At 50.6% G+C, this 21,733-nt stretch overlaps 2 protein-coding genes and 2 gene segments (V, D, J or C); all 4 read right to left on the reverse strand.

The window, feature by feature from the left end:
• The window catches only part of LOC123351200 (immunoglobulin lambda-1 light chain-like), a 624,702-nt gene that overhangs the window by 415,426 nt on the left and 187,543 nt on the right, over window positions 1–21,733 (reverse strand). The window lies entirely within an intron of this gene.
• LOC123351197 (immunoglobulin lambda-1 light chain-like) overlaps window positions 1–21,733 on the reverse strand; it is a 668,923-nt gene that overhangs the window by 408,579 nt on the left and 238,611 nt on the right. The gene's annotated exons all lie outside the window — the stretch shown is intronic.
• LOC123351198 overlaps window positions 1–21,733 on the reverse strand; it is a 576,764-nt gene that overhangs the window by 382,670 nt on the left and 172,361 nt on the right.
• LOC123351208 lies at window positions 8,706–9,160 on the reverse strand. The segment is given in 2 exon segments: window positions 8,706–8,959; window positions 9,086–9,160. Coding segments are annotated over 2 exon segments (294 nt in total).

The raw sequence follows: 21,733 nt of genomic DNA on the forward strand, positions 1-21,733 counted from the left end.
ACCCAGGACGTGACTTGTACTCCACAGCTGGCAGGAAAGGTTTCTGGGTTGACTGGAAACAACCTCCTTTCATGCACCTTCCCCACCTCTGGCAGATATGCTCATTAAAGACAATAACATGACACGTTCCCTTTGAAATGGGAGGTTTGTGTCTCACTTCCCCATCTGGCTGTGTCACTGTGAGCAAGCAGGGTTGCTGTCCCACACCTGACAGTAATAATCAGCCTCGTCCTGCGCCTGGACTCCAGTGATGGTTAACGTGGCCGTGTTCCCGGAGTTGGCCCCAGAGAATCGATCGGGGATTCCGGAGGGTCTGCTGCTATCACCATATATAACAAGTAGTGGGGCACTGCCAGGTTTCTGTTGGAACCACTGCACACTCCTGCTATCATTGTTGTTCCTTGAGCAGGTTAGTTGAGCATTTTGCCCTGGAGACACAGACACTGAAGGCGGCTGAGTCAGCACGTACTGGGCCAGAGAACCTGAGACAGGAGAAAACATTGTGTCAAAATAACTCAACAACATTGACTTTATCCCCAGTTAACATGATCTGCAAGCAGCTTGGGGGAAAGATTGCCCCTTTGTAGTACCTGAGAAGTAAGTGAGCAGCGTGAGGAGCAGAGGGACCCAGGCCATGGTGGGAATCCAGACGAGCTCGGCTTCCTGAGGCAAACGGGTCTCAGGCTAGAACCCTCTGATTCTCTCTTAAACCCCCAGAGCTGGAGAACGGCCCCTTCATGCAAATCTGCTCCCTGCTCACTGGCTTCTCAAGCATCTTCACTCACCCATCTGAGAGGGGCAGACGCAGGGACCAGTCTCTACGCCCAATTCTTCTCTGTTTCTCACCAGTGTAAATCCGGGGTAACTCCACTGATGTTCGTGCAGCCGAACTGTTGTACAAACGGTGTAAGTGAGTGGAGAATCAGGGCCTCTCTGCATAAATTCAAACATTTAACGAAATTTAAATATCATCCAGAGCCAAAGGCGTCCTGCTGAGTCACTGAACCATACAGAGCCCATTGTTCATAGCCATAAAAGGATCCTTTACACATTAGGGTTAGAAATATCCTATCCACACCGGCACTGCATTGGGGGGTACTTTTATATACCTGGGGACCATCCACTGCACCTTACAAAGTCTTCTGCGGTGTTAGCAAAGGAAGCTCCTGGTCTAATTGTATGGGAGGATAATAACCCATAATCTAGTGTTGGATAGTTACATTCAGGGCAGTTCTGGACGCAAAGGGCTGAGTCTGATAGAGAGAGACCTGCACTCGGAGGGGTGATAATTATGCCATTGGATTGTAGGCTAGAAGAGGAAGGGATGACGTTAGTTTGGGGGAGTTCTGTTGAGCTTCACTCTGGGTTTTTGCTCAGAGCTCAAGTTCATACCCCTGCTAAGCCTCTCTCAGCTGGTGGGAAAATGTATCAGAGAGCTACCAACGACGTATTCTCCCGAGAGTTCACTGCACTGAAGGTATTTCTGTCGTGTTTACAGGTCTATATAAAGATACAAGGGAATGAGGAGGTGCCAGCAGAAGACAGGGAAGCGGAGGTGGGGGTGATGGAACTCCAAAGCAGACTATTTCCGAGGGAGCCTGGCCTGCAAGTTGGAAGAGTGCTCTGGCCGTCAGGAGACAACATTTTGATTAGCACCTCTGCCACAGGTGTGATGAATGACCCTGGCCAAAGTCTAGACATCCCTGAGCCTAGCTTTCCCCATCTATAAAACAAGGATCTTATTTTAGGGGTTCAGGCTGCCTCCCATCACCATCGTATCTGAGGTCGTTCCACAGAAAGTCCCCAGTGGCCAGCAGCGCTTCCTCCCATTTTGGGGTAAAAACTATGCTTGGGGTAGGGGTTGCGGGTTTGGTTATTTTTAGTTTATTAATTTTCTTTTCACAGTTGGCTGCTTGGTTAATTTTTGTTTCATGTTAATTTGTTTCAGGGGAGTATTTTTTATTTTTTGGTCAGCTGGGTTTTGTGAGGTAGAAGGAGTGTGTTGTGCGTGTCGTTCGTCCTGCAGAAAGGCCTTTATAATACCTCGCATGGGTGTTGGGAAACTTAAATCTTGATGACTAAAGATCTTGAGGTTCCTGGTGGGAAAGTGCTCTATAATGAAGACCATTAGTACGTTAGTAATAGGACAAGCTTGAGGGGGATTACTTGAAGCTATCAGGGTGAGATTTCTTAGCACAGTTGAAAAGCCCTTGTAATCCAGAACCACGTCTGTATCTCAGGGTACGTCTACACTACGGGATTATTCCGAATTTACATAAACCGGTTTAACAAAACAGATTGTATAAAATCGAGTGTGCGCGGCCACACTAAACACATTAAATCGGTGGTGTGCGTCCACGGTCCGAGGCTAGCATCGATTTCTGGAGCATTGCACTGTGGGTAGCTATTCCGTAGCTATCCCATAGTTCCCGCAGCCTCCCCCGCCCCTTGGAATTTCCGGGTTGAGATCCCAGTGCCTGATGCGGCAAAATCATTGTCGCGGGTGGTTCTGGGTAAATGTCGTCAGTCACTCCTTCCGCTGGGAAAGCAACGGCAGACAAGCATTTTGTGCCTTTTTTCCCTGGATTGCCCTGGCAGATGCCATAGCATGGCAATCATGGAGCCTGTTTAGCCTTTTGTGACTGTCACCGTATGTGTACTAGATGCCGCTCACAGAGGCGATTCAGCAGCGCTACACAGCAGCATGCTTTTGCATGATAGCAGAGATGGTTACCAGCCATATTGTACCATCTACCATACCATAAATTGGTAATAAGATGATCGTGGCTACCAGTCCTTTTGCACTGCTCCATCTGTTGCTGTCATAAGTGCCCCTGGCTGCTCTTAGCCAGGGGCACAAAAGCCAAAATTGGGAATGACTCCCTGAGTCAATCCCTCCTTTTTGGTATCTAAAAATAGAATCAGTCCTGCCTAGAATATGGGCAAGTGTACTAGAGAACCACTGTATCATAGAACCAGAGAGCACAGCTGCTCTGTGTCAGATCTGTGTCAGATCCTGCAGAAATTATGAGCTGTATGCTGTATGCTATTATGAGCTGTATGCTGTATGCTATTCACAGGGGGTGCTCCTGCAACAACCCCACCTGTTGATTCCGTTCTTGTAGTAGAAAGGGATTTTCTCACATCTTTCACATACTGTAGATGAAGAGCTCCCCCTAGTGGTTAACTTTAGTGTGTTCACATATCTGCTCTGACTGTTATCTCTTAACAGACAGTGAGGATCACTGGGGGGTATCGTAGGGGAGAGAGACCAAGAAGATCTGTTTCCTTGCAGGCTGGGGAGGAACTGAAACACAAACACAAGAGACTCTCACCTGCTCTGGGGTTGCTTTACAAACTCAGAGCAGGGTCATGGAAAAGTCTGTGAAACCTCAGAACAACCCTAGGCCAGTTAATGGTTGAGAGTGAAATCTGCAGACTCGTGGTGTCCAGACAAGACCAGCTGGGACTCAGATTCACTTTCAGAGTTTGGGAGTTCACTTGACACCGAACCGAGAAGGAAAAGGTGGAAGAACCTGACGCCACCAGCACCAGACCCAACAAACTCCTGACTCCCTGCACAGGGACACAGTGAGCGTCATGCAGTCAAGTCTCTGGTATCGACAGACAATGTCACAGCCAGACCCCACCCTCTGCAGCCAGAGTAGCTGCCAGCTCAGACCTATGCCAGGGAGGATGCAATTTGCTCAGGGGATGTTTCTGTCTCACTTCCCCATGTGGCTGTATCACTGTGAGACACTCCCGTGCTGTCATACCGCACAGCACAGTAATAATCAGCCTCATCCTCTGCCTGGACATTGGTGATGGTCAAATACCAAACATTGCTGGAGCTCTCCTTGGACCCTGAGAATCGGTCGGGGACCCCAGAGCCCCTGCTCGTGCTGCTATAGTAATAGAGCAGGTGTCGCGGAGGGCTGCCAGGCGTCTGTTGCAGCCAGCTCTGGGGATAGCTCTGCACAGTGACCCCACTGCTCATGGAACAGGAGATTTTCACTGTCTGTCCAGGGGATGCGGTCATGGAGGGCGGCTGAGTCAGGACAGGCTGGGCGCTGGAGGCTGGGGATACAATGGTAAAAGGTGTTAGCGCTCAGAGAGACCCCACTCTGGTACCTCACCTTGCAGGGGACGAGTTCTGCAGAGTGGGGAACAGGAATCTTTCATCTTCTCCCCTTTCCCCATTCTCACCTGTGCACCACGTCCCCAGCAGGACGACGAGAGGAGCCCAGAGCATGATGAGGAGATTTCAGGCTGTTGGAAAAGTCACAGCCAGATACACTGAACATACACTACAGTGTCTTGGCCTTATATTAACCCTCCTGAGTGATGAGCTTTCAAGCTCCACCCTTTATGCTAATCTGCTCTCTTTCGCTGGTCTGTGTCAACACCTGGAGATGACCATGGGGGAGGGAGAGTCCATCAGTGACGAGCTTCTGGCTTATAAAAGCACTTTCAGTTGTGCTCCCGTGGTAACCACACCGGCCCTGCCTGCGGAGGAAGCAATGTCAGCAGCTATTTTAATGATGAAACATCAAAATACGGAGGTCTGGACTTCACACTGATGATGCTTTAGGTAGGGTGAGGGCCCTGATATTTTGCTGTCACATGATGTGTGTGACCCAAAGAATGTACCAGAACTGAGTCAAACTGCCCCAAAGGAAAAAGTCGGGGAGAGGCTGCCCCCTGGAAGATTCCCTCATTACAATATCTAGAGCAGAATCACCCCATAAGGGTGTATTTCACCCCAGAGATTAAAAATAAACAAACACACACCACCAGGGGAAGTTGTTCCCCAGGGATTCCAGACAGCCACATTCGTGATATCTAATTGGTCATTTAAGTCACATCATGGTATTATTTCTGCCCTTTGACTGGATGGTTAAAATTTTATAACCAAGTGGACAGAAGTTAGAAAGATTCCAGGATGGTCAAGTGAACTCTTCTGCTGTGAATCGCCAGGCTAAGACAGTCACACAAGTGTTTGGAGGGAGAGTCCATGTAAGAAAAAGTGTCACAAAGAGATGTTCATGGAGAGCAAATAGAAAGGTGTGTGAATCCCATATAGCGCACATTCATGTTCATGGATATTGAACTGCGCTATCCGTCCAATACTGCTAAACCCAGCACTTCTACAGAGAAGGGTTGATTGTCTCCCAGATCAGTAACAGAGAGAGTGAATGTACGTGATTGTGAATTAACAGATGGCCAAGAGAACCTAATCAAGAGAAGAAAACACATGATAAAATGACTTAACATTGGCTTTATTGTCACTTTACATAACCTGCAGGCTGCCATTAGAAAAAACGAACCCTTCGAGTAGTCGTTTTCAATCTTCTTTCATTTGCAGACCCCTAAAATTTTTTGAATGGTGGTGCAGACCCCTTTAGAAATCTTAAACATAGTCTGCAGACCACAGGTCGAAAACCACTGCCTTAAAGCACCTGAGCAGTAAGTGAGCAGCATGAGGAGCAGAGGGGTCCAGGCCATGGTGGGAATCCAGACGAGTTTGGCTTCCTGAGAGAAAAAAATGATCTGTGGCTGGAACCGTCCAATTCTGAGCTGGAGAACGGCCCCTTCATGCAAATCTGCTCCCTGCTCACTGGCTGCTGCTGGCACCTCACTCAGCCTTCTGACAGGGACACAGACAAAGGGGAGAGACTTTGGGTCTAGTTCTCATCCCACAGACACTGGTATAAATCTAAGACCACTGAAGCTATTGGAGAGAAATGGGTATAAGTGAGGAAACTCCCATATTGAATGAAGCAGAAAATGCTGCCACTTTTCATTTACAAGGAGAAAATAAAAACAATCCCAGCGCCCAGGACGTCCTGCTGGGTCACCTAATCACCCAGAGCCTGCCCCCGATAGGCACAAAACCAGCGTTTATACATTATGGTTAGAAATAGTGGAGCCCCACATTGGTGCTGAGCTAAGGGAAAAGTTTATATTCCTGGGGACCAACTGGTGCAGCCTCCAGAGCCTTCTGCAGCATCTCCAGCTACCAATCTCCCGGGCCAATGGGACAGGACAGAAGTAAACGGGTTGCTGGAAATTTAAATATTGGGCATGGGAGAAATAAAGGCCTCAGTGCAGAGGAGACAGAGCAATAAACGGAGAGGCGGCTGCCAGCATCAGACTGGAGGGAAGAAGCGGAGCAGGGAAAAGGGAGGCTGTTGGTCAGGGGAAATTCTCTTTCTGGACAGGATTTAGCTCGGAGCACGAGCCCCCAGACAGGCAGGTGCTTAGCCTCTATCAGCCAGCAAGAAAATGTCCTCAGAGAAATATCAAAAAGTATCTGCCTGAGAGAGGAAATAATGGCTTGTCGCGTTACTCGAGGGAGGAAAGGTGCTCCCTGGTTGAGACACTGAGCAGGGATGTGTGAAACCAGGTTCAATTCCTCGCACTGCCACCGACTTTCCGTGTGACTTTGGCCGGGTCACTTAGCGACTGTGTGCCTCAGTGGGGGTGACAATGTTTCCCTACCTCACAGGGGTCCCCAGGAGGAGATGGGCACCGCCAGGGTAAAAGCACCATTGAAATGTCCTGAAAATCATGCCCCTGTGATCGCGTGGGTCCTGGGATACACAGAGTTTACTGGAGTGCGTGTTTCATAGGGGCCCTGACATGACCCATGTCTGGCTGCACTTACTTTCCTCCTATTAACAACTCTCTCTCCTTGTGCCACGTCACCGGTAAAGTAACCAGGAAACAGGGACACTAAGAGGCACCAGGAAAAAGGAATTGTTATTATTTAGGGTCAGTTTTGTCATTATAAATCTGAGCTTCCTGAGGATACAGAAGGCTCCTAAATCTCCAACGGAGTTCTGCATCCCCCAGCAGCTTCTAACTGAACGGGCCATTGCAAGGGGCAATGGATGGCAGCTCCTCTCTGGCACATCACAGACGACGAGCTCCCCCAGTATTTAGGGCTGCACTGGCAATACTCACTTACCCCCTAACAGCTGTACCATCGCAGCCAGTACCTCCCGCTAGCCCAGTTCTGCACCTTGATTCTTGCTCCCAGGCCCAGATATTTCTCCCCGCAGATTTTCCAGCCCCCAGGAGCTGCGCTGGACCTTAGCAGAACTCCACATTAAGCCGACAGTTCCTGCTAAGCTCCTAAGGCCTGTGGCAGGATCAGTGCACGTCAGAGATCCCAGCGAGATACGGAGCTGGGAGGGGGATCAGGATTGAGGTGTTGGGCGCTGGGCACCAGGGAAGGCTCGGAGCAGTGGGGACTCACTGAGGCTGGCTGGAGAGCTGTGGACCGGTCCATGATCCCCGGCTCCCCATGAGTCCCAGTGCCGCACACAGCACCCTGGAGTCCCCTTGGGTGACTTGAGCTAGGTCCATGGAGTAGTTTAAATGGAGGCTGAATCCTTGAATTTTCTCCCGTATTTAGCAGGAAACCAGCGCAGAGAGCAGTGCCCTGGGCTGATGGGCTCTCGAAGGCCTGGGCTGCTGAGTAACTGGGCTGGAGCTGTAGCCCCTGAACATTCGTGTGTGAAGGAGACAGCACTGCACCAGATTCGCTGTGAGGAAATGTTGGGACAGGGAGAGACACCCTGCCCTTCCCTCAGGAGGCCCTGGACTCCCTTAGAAACATGCTTATATGAGCTGCTCCCAGCCCGCTGAATTTTAAAATGAGCAGCCACATCAGGCACCTTCTCCCCACTTGGCTTTCATGAGACTCCGCTCGCTTAGATCCTACCTCCCGGGCCACTCTGACAGCAGCTCCTCTGGCAGCTCCTCTCCTCCCTATTCCCCTTCCCTTTGGGCATCCCACAGGGCTCTCTGCTCCACCCTGTTATCTCCCCCCTCAGCACCTTCTCCCTGGGTAACCCTGTCCCCTCCCATGGGGTCAGTATCACCTCAGTGCTGACAACTCTCCATCCAACACCCGTCTCCACCCCAGACCTGGCTCCTGCAGCCTGCTCTTACATCTCCGGTCTCCCAGCCTGGCCTGGTTCCTGGCACCTCAAGCTCACCTTGGGCCAAACTGAGCTCACAGATTGTCCCTCTCAAACTCTCTCTTCTAGTCCCCTGCCCCAGTCCTCCCTGGCATCCAGGCTCACGCTCAGGGGACATTTTCCTTCCTAGCCTTCAGAACATCCAATCATTGACCCCATCCAATCCCTCTGGGCACCTGACATTCTCATCTTACATATACCCCTCAGCCAGTGATAGCAGCCTTAATAGTACTTCAGAACCCTCCTCCACAACCCCAATCCCCTAACCATTGCACACTCCCATCTCCCTGCCCTTCCGGCCTTACTCCATTACAAATCTCAGCTCATGGATCCTTCTCTTTGCCGCCTGCCTTTGGGGAGATCTTTGAAGGACATGAACAGTGATGTCACTTGAACCTACGGGAGGGGACGGTGCAGGTATCCCTCTCCCCTTTGAGGACGGAGGGGCTGCTCATTCCTAGGTAAGTTAAGGGTACAGAGCCCTATCCTGCAGCAGGAGAAGGAAGAGGGAGCTGGGAATTGCTTTGAGGCAGCAAATTTCCTTTGGATGAACAGCTGTATGATGTGTTAGAGACCAAACTCTGCAGCCTATACAGAGCCCAGGCTGGGGGAGGGAGGTTTTTGTCTCACTTCCCCATCTGTCTGTGTTGCTGTGATAAGCATCACTGTGCCACACAGCACAGTAATAATCAGCCTCATCCTCCGCAAGGGCCCCGGAGATGGTCAAATAGCCGGCGTTACTGGACGTGTCTTTGGAACCAGAGAAACGAGCAGGGACCCCAGAGCCTTGTCAGAATCTGACTTGTATCTCAGCAGGTATCGTGGAGAATTCCCAGGTTGCTGCTGGTACCAATACACACGGTAGCCACTGATGCTGGTCCCACTGCTCATGGTGCAGGAGAGTTTCACGGTGTTTCCTGGGGACACTGACACTGAGGGCGGCTGAGTCAGCACAGGCTGTGAGCTGGAACCTGGGAAAAATATGGTGGAGACCTGTCAGACCCTCCCTGTCTATCCCTGGCCACTAGTGACACAGTTTGCACATTGGCTTCAGCAACAACTCCAATGTGTATTGAACCCGCTTCCCCTGTTCTCACCTTTGCACCACATCCCCAGCAGGACGATGAGGGGAGCCCAGATCATGATGAGGAGATTTCAGACCCTGGGGAGAAACAAAGCCAGATCCACTGAGACTGCCTGACAGTATCTGCCCTTTATATTGAGCCTCCTGGGGGAGGAGCCTCCAAACACCTCTTTTATGCTAATCTGCTGTCACCTGATTGGTCCCTGTGAACCCAGGGAAATGGGCCTGTGAGCAGGAGACTGTCCTTGGTGATGAGCTTCTGCTGTATCTGGTCACTACTTCATCTTCATTCCAACAGTGACCACTCTGATAGGATACATTTATCTGAACATTTGCAGTCGCCTTTGGTGGCATTTAGGCTGCACAAGAGTTTCCATTCTAACCCCTCATTTTCACTTGTTAGTAACTTCTGAAACCCTTCCCCTTTCGACCTGACATTTCCCCGCTTTGCCCGAGGTCTATTATTCATTCCCAATGTGAGCAAACACAGCTCAGGAGCTTTTTACAGACAAGGAGAGTGAAATGAATATACTTTGGCCATGATTAAAAAATGCAAAGCAATTGACCCCACCAAAGCAAAGCTAGGGTGGAGCTAAAGGGGAAATGGGGGAATCCTGCAAAGTTATGAGCTCTCATCTTGAGAACCATATTGGAGGCGTTGGCTTTTCATGCTGAGGAACCCACTCGGTGAGTAGCATTTTCTTGCTAGCAGTGATAATTTCTCTGATTTCCAGGCCCAACAGCAGGCTGCACACTTCAGTGTATTCACTAGGAGTTTTTATTGGGGTGATGTGGCACCGCAACCCTTTGTTGGTTGAGATCTATCAATGGAAAGTGCTTCATCAGTGCTAAGTGTTATTGTTAATGGTTATTAGCAAAGAGGAGTGAGTCACCTCACACCCAGCCTGTGGTGGGAAGACATGGGGCAGAGGGTTTCTTCTTGGGGATACTCTGCCTCTTTCTCCCAGGGAAATGGGAATGTGCCCACAAACACAGAGCAGCAACAGCCACCGAAAAGACAAAAATAATCTACTAGAAATAATCAACCCTGGCAGAAAGAGGCGAGCTGTTCTTCTGTTCACATGGCAGGTAACCAACCGGGACACCATGGGATATACATCTGATAGGGAAGGGAAGAGATCACCAGGCACAGGAACAGATCAAGAATATTTATACACCACCTGGCAGCATGAGGGACCATGTCCTAGACTTTATTCAGATGTGTTAAAAATACAAATAGCTGATCAGTGGGGATCAGAGAAATGGATGCCAGGCAGCTGGCCTGATACCTCCAGTAACCTTAGCAAGCGCCTGGCTGGCATTGCTCCATCTAACTGTGTGGAATTACCACCTCTTACAGAAAAGGGGGTTATACCTTGCTGGGATCAGAGAGGAAGTGGATGTTTTTGAGGTGAGAAAGCCAAAGGCCATTCCTTCCTCACCCAACATCCTGTGCAGTGAGATCCCCATGGGGACAATAAGGAGGCGACTTGGATGCCACATTTTGAACAGGAATGAAAACAAAGAGTTTCAAAGTTTCCCAGAAATTTCCCCATAAAATTTGGTTTTGGATCAAACTGTCTTGTTTCCATTTTGATTTTTTTCGTTTTAGATTATCACGCAAAATGCTTTACTTTGATCTTTAAAAAAACGAAACCAACCCACCACACATTTTTGTTGGCATTGAGATGCTGCCACGGAGAGTTTCCATTTCAATGAAATGCGACTTTCTGACAGAAAAATAAAGGAAATTATGGACCCGCTCTAGTTGTGAGCTTTTATTCACCAAGGTTTGTAAAGGGCTTTGGGGAAGGAAAGGGCTACAAAATGCAGAGCTTTTGAATAATAATAATGATGACTTCGTAGGATACTTTCTCGATGTTCTCAATATGAGCGTATATATAAAAGCCCCTGTAGCCCAGAAAGAGTTTGGTATTCTAGCAGGGTTAGTGTATTACAATGGATAACGAGCACTTTCTCATCTTGGGCACATTATAGGTGGAGAGCACTCCCTAGTGGTTAAAGTTACATTTGCAGTGATCATTTTTTCTGCCATCATTTCATTTTGACTATGAATATTGTATCTTAACACATAGAGCTGCTGCCTGCAGGGTGTGGGAGGGTAGCAGGTATAGCTCTTCCTCCGTATAACAGTGAGGAGATGAAATTCTCCATCAACTCCACTGTGACGTTGCACTCCATAGGTTTTATGGAAATATGTTAATGAGTTTAGAATATAATAACGAGGAGTCCTTGTGGCACCTTAGAGACTAACAAATTTATTTGGGCACAAGCTTTTGTGGGTTAGAACCCACTTCATCAGATGCATGGAGTGAAAATACAGGAGCAGGTATAAATACATGAAAGGATGGGGGTTGCTTTACCAAGTGTGGGGTCAGTTTAATGAGATAAATCAATTAACAGAAGGATATCAAGGGAGGAAAAATAATTTTTGAAGTGGTAAGAGAGTGGTCCATTACAGACAGTTGACAAGAAGGTGTGAGTAACAGTAGGGATAAATTAGTATTGGGGAAATTAAGTTTAGGTTTTGTAATGACCCAACCACTCTATTCAGGCCTAATCTGATGGTATCCAGTTTGCAAATTAATTCCAGTTCTGCAGCTTCATGTTGGAGTCTGTTTTTGAAGGTTTTTTTGGTGAAGAATTGCCCCTTTTATGCCTGTTATTGAGTGACCAGAGAGACTGAAGTGTTCTCCGACTGTTTTCAGTTAAATTTGCAGCTTTGGGGGCATGGTTCAGACCCTGGGTCTGTGTTGCAGCAGGCTTGCATGTCTGGCTCAACAAGACAGGGTTCTGCAGTCCCAAGCTGACAAAGAAAACGGGCTCAGAGGTAGCTTCAGCACATCAGGTGATAGTCCCAAGGGGGTCTCTGCGATCGAATCCGTCACATCAGAATGTGTGAACTGTCTGCATGGAACCCCACAAGCAGGAGAGACTCTCATCTTCCCTGGGGTTGGATTTACAAACTCAGAGCAGGTTTATCAAAAGGCTGTGAAACTTCAGAGCAACCCTGGATTGAATTACGGATTTACAGTGAACTCACAGGAGATCTGTGGTTTCCAAACAAAACCAGCTGAAACCCAGTGGCTGTGATTCAGTTTCACTTATAGATGTTATGAGTTCATTTGACACTGAACCTCAAAGCAAAAGGTAGAAGGGCCTGACGCCACCAGCATCAGAACCAGTGAAAACCTTTGCAGGGCCCCTTGCAAAGGGAGCAATGAGTGTTAAGCAGTCAAACCTGTGATATAAAGGAGCAATGTTGTAACCATGCTCTACACTCTACCTGGGACAGCTGCTGGCTCAGACCCGGGCCAAGGAGGATGTAATTTGCTCAGGGCATGTTTCTGTCTCACTTCCCCATGTGGCTGTATCACTGTGAGACACTCCCCCGCTGCCATACCACACAGCACAGTAATAATCAGCCTCGTCCTCTGCCTGGACATTGGTGATGGTCAAATACCAAACATTGCTGGAGCTCTCCTTGGACCCTGAGAATCGGTCAGGGACCCCAGAGCCCCTGCTCATGCTGCTATAGTAAGAGATCAGGTGTCGGGGAGGGCTGCCAGGTGTCTGTTGCTGCCAGCTCTGGGGATAGCTCTGCACAGTGACCCCACTGCTCATGGAACAGGAGATTTTCACTGTCTGTCCAGGGGATGCGGTCATGGATGGCAGCTGAGTCAGGAAAGGCTGGGCGCTGGAGGCTGGGGATACAATGGTAAAAGGTGTTAGCGCTCAGGGAGACCTGGCCCTGGTATCTCGCATTGCAGGGCACTGAACAGGATTCTTTTAATCCTCTTCCTTCCCCCCTGTTCTCACCTGTGCACCACGTCCCCAGCAGGACGACGAGGGGAGCCCAGAGCATGGTGAGGAGATTTCAGTCTCCTGCAAGAAACAAAGGTGGTCACACTGCAAATGCCTGGCAGTATCTGCTCCTTGTACTGAACCTGCTAAATAAGCAGTATGCAAGCTCCACCCCTTATGCTAATCTCCTCTCCTCTGAGCAGCCATGTGACCACCCAGAGCTGGGCCCATTGGAGGAGACGCCGAGTTTTAGTGACAAGCTCCTGGCTTATAAAGGCAGACCCCACAGCTGGCCCAGCCAGTGTAGTAGAAGACTCAAGCAGAGACATCCTAATGAGTCATATAATCACGTAGTTCTTTTCTTAATTAGCCCCACAGCTCTGATGACGCTTTAGACACCATTAGCACCCTGATGAACTCTTGGCCCATGATGTGTGACCCAAAGATCATAGCAGAACTGAGCCAGGCTGATGCACAGGGAAAACCCAGGGGGAGGCACCCACAATGGAGATTCACTCGTCACAATACCTAGACCCCCCAAACGCCTCACAGAGGATATATTGCCCCAGAGAGTCAAAAGAAACACCTCAAGGATCCCAGACTGTCACATCGGTGACATAAAGGAGACAGAGCAAAGCCGGAGAAACAGCACAGAGAGGGATTCTATTGTGCAGCCACACAAATAATTATCAACCCATAAACCTCTACAGAGCCACCTGTGCTGAGAAACCTGTTCGTTCAGTGCATTTATCCCCTTTTTCTCTTCAGAAATCATCCAGACAATTGTGGTTCCCATTTGTGTAACAAACACATTCTGTGAATGTGTCGCATCCCACAGGTCGCTCCTGAACGATGGGCTTTGCCTGTTCCTTAGTGGATTTGTTGTCTGTCTGGTCCCCTGGTTTTACTTCTGCTCTTGGACGGAATGGCTGGCGATTTAATAACGAGGAGGGGAGAAATCAAAGAGGTCAGCACAACTCTGTGCAGACTTGGACCCTGGACCATCGTGCCAACCATGCGCAGGAGTGTTTGCGCCATTTCTTTCTTTCAAGCCCCGTCCCTCTCTCCCTCCCCACTAGAGATGTTCATGGAGAAGAAATTGAAAGGCGAACGAATCCCATCCAAGCGCACAGATGGGGTTCGAGACCAGTGGAAGTTAACGAACATCGAAATGCAACATTGCTCCCAGAAACAGCTTCTTGTATGGCGCAGGGCATCACACCGCACCCGCAGTGCTCTAGGGCCCACGGGGCTCAATGGGCGGCTTTCTATTGACGTCAGTGAGCGCTGGGTCAGGGCCGAGGAGAGCTCTACGGTGCCATGGCCTCTTGGATTTAGAAAGCAGTACAAGTGCTGAAGCCCTCATCTGGGCCGCAATCTAAATCCCCCCAAATCGATGTGTGAGAGAGAGGAGGGGGTGGGGCACTGTCTGAATCTGTTCTGGTTCAGGCCCTGGGATGTTCCCCGCACACAAAGATCCTTTTCGGGCTCAAATGACTTTTATTCAGATGAGGGAAAATGATAAAACGAGGCTGAGAAGCACGAAGCGTCTCCTGGGAGAGCGGCCATCATGCCTAAGGCTGCGATTCTGTCACAGAGGTCCCGGGTTCCGTGATTTTCCGCAACTTCCGTGACTTTCGCAGCTGCAATGGCTGGTGTGGCTGATCCCAGGGCCGCCAGAGCAGCCACTCCTGGGACCAGCTGCTCGGACGCCTCATGGCCAGCCGCACCGGGCGCAGCTGGGAGCGGCCCCACAGCCGGCCCACCGGCCACTGCTCAGGCGGTCCCAGCGTGGCTGGCCCTGGGGAGCACCGGAGCAGCGGTCCCAGGGCTGCCCTCAGCCCAGTTGCACCAGCCACAGCTCGGGTGGCTGGCCCAGAGGGAAAAATCCCAAGCAGCAGTCCCGGGGTGGCTGGCCCCACGCAGTGCCCGAGCAGCAGTCCCAGGAGTGGCCCCGGGGAGCACCCAAGCAGTTGTCCCCGGGGTCAATCAGCCCCCACAGCCAGTGCAGGGGCTAGCCATTGGCCCCCTGTCCCCCACAACAACAGTGTCCTGGGGCCCCCCAGAGTAGCAGCGCCCAGGCCCCCAGAAGCTGCTAAGTTTTAATCAGGGATATTTATATAGTAAAGGTCATGGGCAGGTCATGGGCCGTGAATTTTTCTTTATTGCCCGTGACCTGTCTGTGACTTTTCCTAAAAGTACCAATGACTAAATCTTAGCCTTGATCCTGAGCTGCCCCACAGTGCCCAGCACAGAGACGCTTGGCGTTTAAAGAGCCAGTGCACAGAACAGTGAATGGGGAGGGGTCTCTCGCAGGGACAGATTCCTCTGATTGCTCTAGGAACCCCTGGAGGGGGTGAGGTTTCTGTGGTTTCAAAGGCTGCGTCTAATGTTACCAGGGAATTGCCTGCTTCATTCCACGGCCGCCGTACCAGAGCGGGTGGGAGATCAGAAAGAACACGAACCAAGCAGCAGGCAGGGCACAATTTGTCCCTGTCAGGGCTCAACAAGAATAAACCTGAGCTCCTTTGATCTGTGAATTACCCGCCCTACTCCACAGAGAAGTTTGATAAACAACTGATGGAGAGAGATGAAAGCTGGTTTCCATGGGGATAAAATCTAGACAGGCCTGGGAAGATTTGGGGGCTCCTTAAAAATGCAACCTCCACCCCCCATCCTCTGACAGATGCCCATGTGCTATGCGGGAATGAGGAGCACCGTCACTTCTAGAGGCTCCTGGCACTAGACGGTTGTTTGTGTCTCACTCCCCCATCTGGTTGTGTCACCATAGGCTTCAGTGCTGTTCCCTGAGCAGGAGAGTCGAGCGTTTTGCTCTGGAGACACTGATGGCGGCTGAGTCAGCACCTACTGGGTGAGAGAACCTGAGACAGCAGGAGAAAACGCTGGGTAAAACGGACTCAACATTGACTTTATCCCCAGTTAACATGATCTGCGTGGAGCCAGGGGAAAAACCAACCCCCTCAGAGCACCTGAGCAGTAAGTGAGCAGTGTGAGGAGCAGAGGGGCCCAGGCCATGGTGGAAACCCAGACGAGCTCGGCTTCCTGAGGCAAACGGGTCTCTGGCTGGAACCGTCTGATTCTCTCTTAAACCACCAGTACTGGAGAACGGCCCCTACATGCTCTCTCCCGGGTGGAGTAAATGGGCAGTGCATGGAGCAGCACCCCCCATTGATAGCAAGGGGTGGCTGAAATGTCTAAGGAGGAGCAATCGTTATCTCATCGATTGCAGGCGAGAACCAAACTGTGCAGCCAGTGTCGAGCACAGGTTGGAGCAGGGGATGAAGACGGGAGGTTTTTGTCTCACTTCCCCATCTGGCTGGATCACTGTGATTCACACTACCAACCCACACAGCACAGTAATAGTCAGCCTCATCCTCTGCCTGGACACTGGTGATGGTTAGGGCAGCGTCGTTACTGGATATGGACCCAGAGAACCGGCCAGGGATCCCTGAGAGTCTGTTATTAGTGTAGTATATAAGCTGTTGAGGAGCAGAGCCAGGTTTCTGCTGGAACCAGCCTGGATAGCTGCCACTGGTGATGGCTCCAGTGCTCAGGCTGCAGGACAGAGTGACAGTCCCTCCTGGGGTCACCGACATCGAGGGCTCCTGAGTCACCACGGGCTGCGAACTGACCCCTGAAATCAACATTACAAACACACTCAGCACAAGGACTCCGGATCCTCACAGACAAACCTCCTCACCTGCAAGTGTCCTTCATATTTTTGCCACTAAATCAAACGATTCCCTCACCTGAGCAGTAAGTGAGCAGCGTGAGGAGCAGAGGGGCCCAGGCCATGGTGGGAATCCAGACGAGCTCGGCTTCCTGAGGCAAATGGGTCTGTGGCTGGGACCCTCCGATTCTCTCTTAAACCCCCAGAGCTGGAGAACGGCCCCTTCATGCAAATCTGCTCCCTGCTCACTGGCTGCTGCTGTAGAGTTTGTGTGCACCGGGGGGGTTCTCATTCGCCTTCTCTGCCTCCCCACTGCAAACACCTCCTGATCTGAGCGTGTACTTCCTCCTGTTGGTCACTGCTGGCTAGTTACTTTCTGCTAAGCCCCTTTGAGTCCTGTGTCCTTTTCAGCCTTCTCCCTTTTGTGTTTTGGACTAATGTTTTGGAGACCCGAATAAGATGGGGCTTGAACACTTCAAATAGAAGGGGGCCGAATACAGGGTGACGTCACCATCTGGTGCCCAGTCATAACCGATCCCCGACACTGAGCTGCAGAAGAGTAGATGGGAAAATCCAAGTACCTCCCAAATCCCATTTTTTTCCTTTCCATCTCTGGAGTTTAAGGAGAGATTCATTGTAGTTCCCAGCTACAGACAGCCCAGTTTGTCTTAGGAATGTGGCTGCATGTTAATATGTCCCTCAAATTCACCTCCCATGCTACTATTTCACATGCAGAGATCGCCCGGACTTGGAAACACCCGGTGACGTATCAGATACGTGGCTAGCAGGACTGAGGAGTGAAAGTGCTGGGGGTCTCTACAATTCAGTTGCTCTCAATGTAGTTTCTCTGTGTTATCTGGCTTAATCATTTTGCAGATTCAGCCTTGGCAATGGGGCAGTTCTTATCAGGCCCAGGGGCTGTTCTTTTCCTGCCCTGGCTTTTTGTGTGTGAAATGCCTGGGCTCTGGGACCTAACACCCAGCTGGTCGGGCTCTGAATCTCACTGGGTTGGCACTGCAGGGTGAGCTGGTATTTAAGGGACAGGACTCCCTCCTCTCATGGCATGTGCTTGGGAACGGGACATTGGAATGTTTTCTTTGGGATTATCACTGGATCAAGGTACGAGAGTCAGGTTCCATAAAGAGTTTCATCCTCGTCCCATGGACAATAAATGACAAATGCCCATTGGGTCACTGGGCCCAAGATTTGGCCTTAAATGTGCAGACCCTGATAATCCTTAGTAGTGCCCTTCACTGGTGACTGGAATGTGCCTAGTTAAACCCCAACACAAAAACAAGGAAGATTGTTGCATGCAGACACACACACACTGGAGTCAAGCACAATACAGGTTCCTGGTACACAAGAGTTTTGTCAGTTCTCCATCTGCATCACTGTGCAACACCCCACTCCATGTGCCACAGTAATAACCAGCCTCATTGTCTGCTTGGTCATCGGTGATGGTTGGGTTGATGGTTGTATTAGCCACATCTTTGGAACCGGAGAAGCCACTGGGGACTCCAGTGCCCTGGTGCTTGGCAGCATTGGATTTGAACCACAGAAGACATTTTCAACCATTTCCAATTTTTGGCCAGCACCAGGTGGCATGTGGAATCGGGTACCCACTGCTGATGGTGCAGGAGAGCTGAACAGTGCAGCTAGTTCCTACTCAAGTTGCTGCCAAGAGTCGTTTTTCTCCAAATCAATTCTTGCTCTTGTTTTGCAGCCTCCTCTATTATTGTCTGGCATGAGGCTTTCACCTCCCCCAGCGCTCGGTTTGCCTTCTGTAACTGGGTTTCCAGGGCCTGTAGTTGACTTGACATCTCTTGCCCAACTGTCTTGATCTACTGCCCCAGGGTGTCCAGTCCACGCACCTTGGCCTTGCCTCTGGACCTGTGGCCCAAGAGCCCATCTTCAAGTGAGGGTCGTCCTAGGGGCAGCTCATCCAAGCAGCACCCATCTTGTAATGGGGTTGGGACATCGCATTAGGCCAGTCTCTGCCTACAATTACAGGCCAGGAGAGATCTCTTACTAGGCTGACCCTCAGCTTGTTCACTTCACCTTGTATTTCTATGTCTGGTTCCACTGCTGGGCACACTCCTGTCACTCCATGTGCTCACGAAATGTGCACCAACAAATGCCAACCTAGCCTGACAGCTGGGAGTCTGTGCCGACAAACTAGGGCTTGCTCGCCCCTGGAGTCAATCAGTCCTCTCATTTCACGGCCAGCCACGTTACCAGTGGAGTGCGCCCCATACCGAGGGAACATCCCAAGCCACAGACTTGGCTGTGGTTGCAATGCAAATACCCACATCCCATGAGTGGACAGTCCTTTCTTAGCCAACCCATCTGACCTCACTGGAAACACACAACCACGTTCTCCTGACTGATTCCTGGGTGCTTGTCCTGTGATAACTGAGATGCTGCTACCTCCTCTAGTCTGGTAGGTACCGGATTGCCTAAGAATTTCTCTCCCCATATGTCCCCTTTGCCATGCTACGGTTGGGGTCTCTGTCGCCTTGTTTCCCTCAGAACAGTCCTCTTGAACTAACCCTTTGGTCGGGTGGTTCAGCATTATTAGCTTCCATATCGGCCTCCACCCTCACCATGACCTCATCAGTAGAAGTCGGTCAAAACCTCAAGACCCAGCTTTGGGCTCCAGTAGGCAAGACGCATAGGAATGGTTCTAAGATTTCAAGCTTCACCGCCTTCGTGACGGGTTCCCCCCGGGTGCCACGTAGAACTGGGGTACAGCTGATCCCTGTGTCTCACCAATCTAGGATCCCTTCACACTGTGACATTGTGATAAGCTGCAAAGCCCTCCAAGCTTGCACTCACACCAGCCTCCACAGGCAGGGACCACACCCAGCTCTGTTCATGAATATTCTGGCCAGCCACTGCATGAACCAGCAACAGAGGAGGCTCCAGCCAAAATATCCTCAGCTCCCCAGCCTAGGAACCGACAGCTCTACTGTCCTGCCCTGGTCAAAAACCCGACCAATATGAATTTATTACAATTACTCAGTTTACCCCTCCCTTCATGTGAAGAGGAATATGCACAAAACCTTTGTTAACTGAGCTGATTTTTTACCCAAACAGTTCCCTCAAACCACACTGTTTTGGGTGAAAAATTAATACACTAGATTTATTAACTACAAAAGATAGACTTTAAGTGGTTATAAGTGATAGCAAACCGACCAAAGTAGATTACTTAGCAAATAAACAAAATCTCAATCTAAGTCTTATACAGTTGATAGGATTTGTATCAAGCAGTGTCTCATTGATGGTATAAACAGTCTCTCAAGCGTCCTTCTTCCCTCCTTCCCCAGTTCAGTCTTTGTTCCTAAGGTGTTTCCAGGTGCTTTGTTGTGGAAAGAGAGAGAGAGTCCAGTCGTGATGTCACTTCCCCCTTTTATATCTTCTTCCAACTTGCTGTAAAGTTCTTTTGCTGTGACCTGGGTCAAACAGTCCCCATTGTATAGTAGTGCTGTCTCTGAGAGGTTTCTGTTGTACCCAGTTCCTGGGGTAATCCTTGTGGGTGTGTATTTCCACAATAGGCCATCAATATTGTTTGGCCTTTTTAGTGTTGTACCTGAAAGGCTGCCTGTGGGTGTTCCCAGCTGCACATGTTTCAGTAGCACATACACAGCAAACTTCATAACTTCACATACAATGATAGTTAGGGGGGCAACTTTCTATTTCCAGAAAACTGAACACCCTTGCCCAGCCCCCTACCTCGCCCCTTCTCCGAGAGCCGCCCACGCTCACTCCATCCCCCATCCCTCCATCACTCACTCACCCCCACCCTCATTCACTTGCTTATTTTTGGGCTGGGGCAGCAGCTTGTAGTGTGAGAGGGGGTGAGGGCTCCAGTTCAGGGTGTGGGCTCTGGGGTGGGGCTGGGGTTTGGAGTGCAGGAGGGGGTTCAGGGCTGGGGCATGGGAGGGGGTACGGGGAGCAGGCTCCGGATGGCACTTACCTCAGGTGGCTCCTGGAAAGCAGAGACATCTCCCTCCAGCTCCTAGACAGAGGCACAACCACATGACTCTGTTTGCTGCCCTTGCCTGCAGGCACTGCCCCCTCAACTAACATTGGCCAGTGGGAGCTATTGAGATGGCACTGGGGGTGGGGGCAGCACGCAGAGCCTCTGTGGCCATCCCTCCACCTAGGAGCCACAGGGAGATGTCGCTGCTTCCCAGGAGCCGCGTGGAGCTGGGCAGGGAGCCTGCCTGTGGCACCAACTGGACTTTTAATGGCCCCACCAATGGTGCTGACCAGAACCACCAAGGTCATTTTTCAACTGGGCGTTCCGGTAAAAAACCAGACGCCTGGCAACCCTATTGCTAGCACATACATCTTAACGGGATATCCATGTTCAACAGATTAAGCCTTTTAGAATGACGCCTCGCTAGGCATACTTTGTACTAAACACATCATCATTATATCACCGGGGTGAATGGGGGTGTGTGCCGGGGTGTCGTTTTGGGGCACAGAGTGTCACAGCCTTGTCTAAGGAGTTTGTGTGGGGCTCCAGCCATCATGTTACCAGAGCTCGGAAACATGGTGCTGGCCAGTGGCTTGCTGGGCTGCAGGGGCCAGGAGGAGCAGGGGCCATGGAGGCACCAATGAGCTTCTTGAAGGGACCGGGGAAGCTGAAAAGCAGCTGGGATGGGGGCAGGGAGCAGGTTCTAGGGAGGAGGGATTTTGATATAATCTGTTATCTGCTACACCCTGTGTCTGGACACTTCATCCAGCCCTGGCAACTGGAATGGACTAAAGGATCTGAGAGGTCTTTTTTACATTTCTCTTAACTTCCAGGCCGTTTAAGGTCTTGCCCAGCAGGTGGGGTAACACAGGAGAACTGCGTTAGGGGAGACGTGTCTCTTTACCCAAGGAGCATGTGGCCGTCTGCTCCCAATTTGAACGAGGCTGTGGTGGGCTCGTAGCACAGGGATCTATAAGGCAGGAAAAGCTGCTCCCTTTGCAGAGACCCAGTGTCGCTAACATCTCCCCCAGACAGAGTGAATGGGGAGTGCATGGAGCAGCGCCCCCTGCTGACAGCAAGCGGGGTTGAAATTCGTAAGGCGGAGCAATCAGTGTCTCATCTATTGCCGGCAAGAACCAAACTGTGCAGCCAGTGCAGAGCCC

This window comes from Mauremys mutica, chromosome 16 (assembly GCF_020497125.1).
Source record: "Mauremys mutica isolate MM-2020 ecotype Southern chromosome 16, ASM2049712v1, whole genome shotgun sequence".
Taxonomy (NCBI): Eukaryota; Metazoa; Chordata; order Testudines; family Geoemydidae; genus Mauremys; species Mauremys mutica.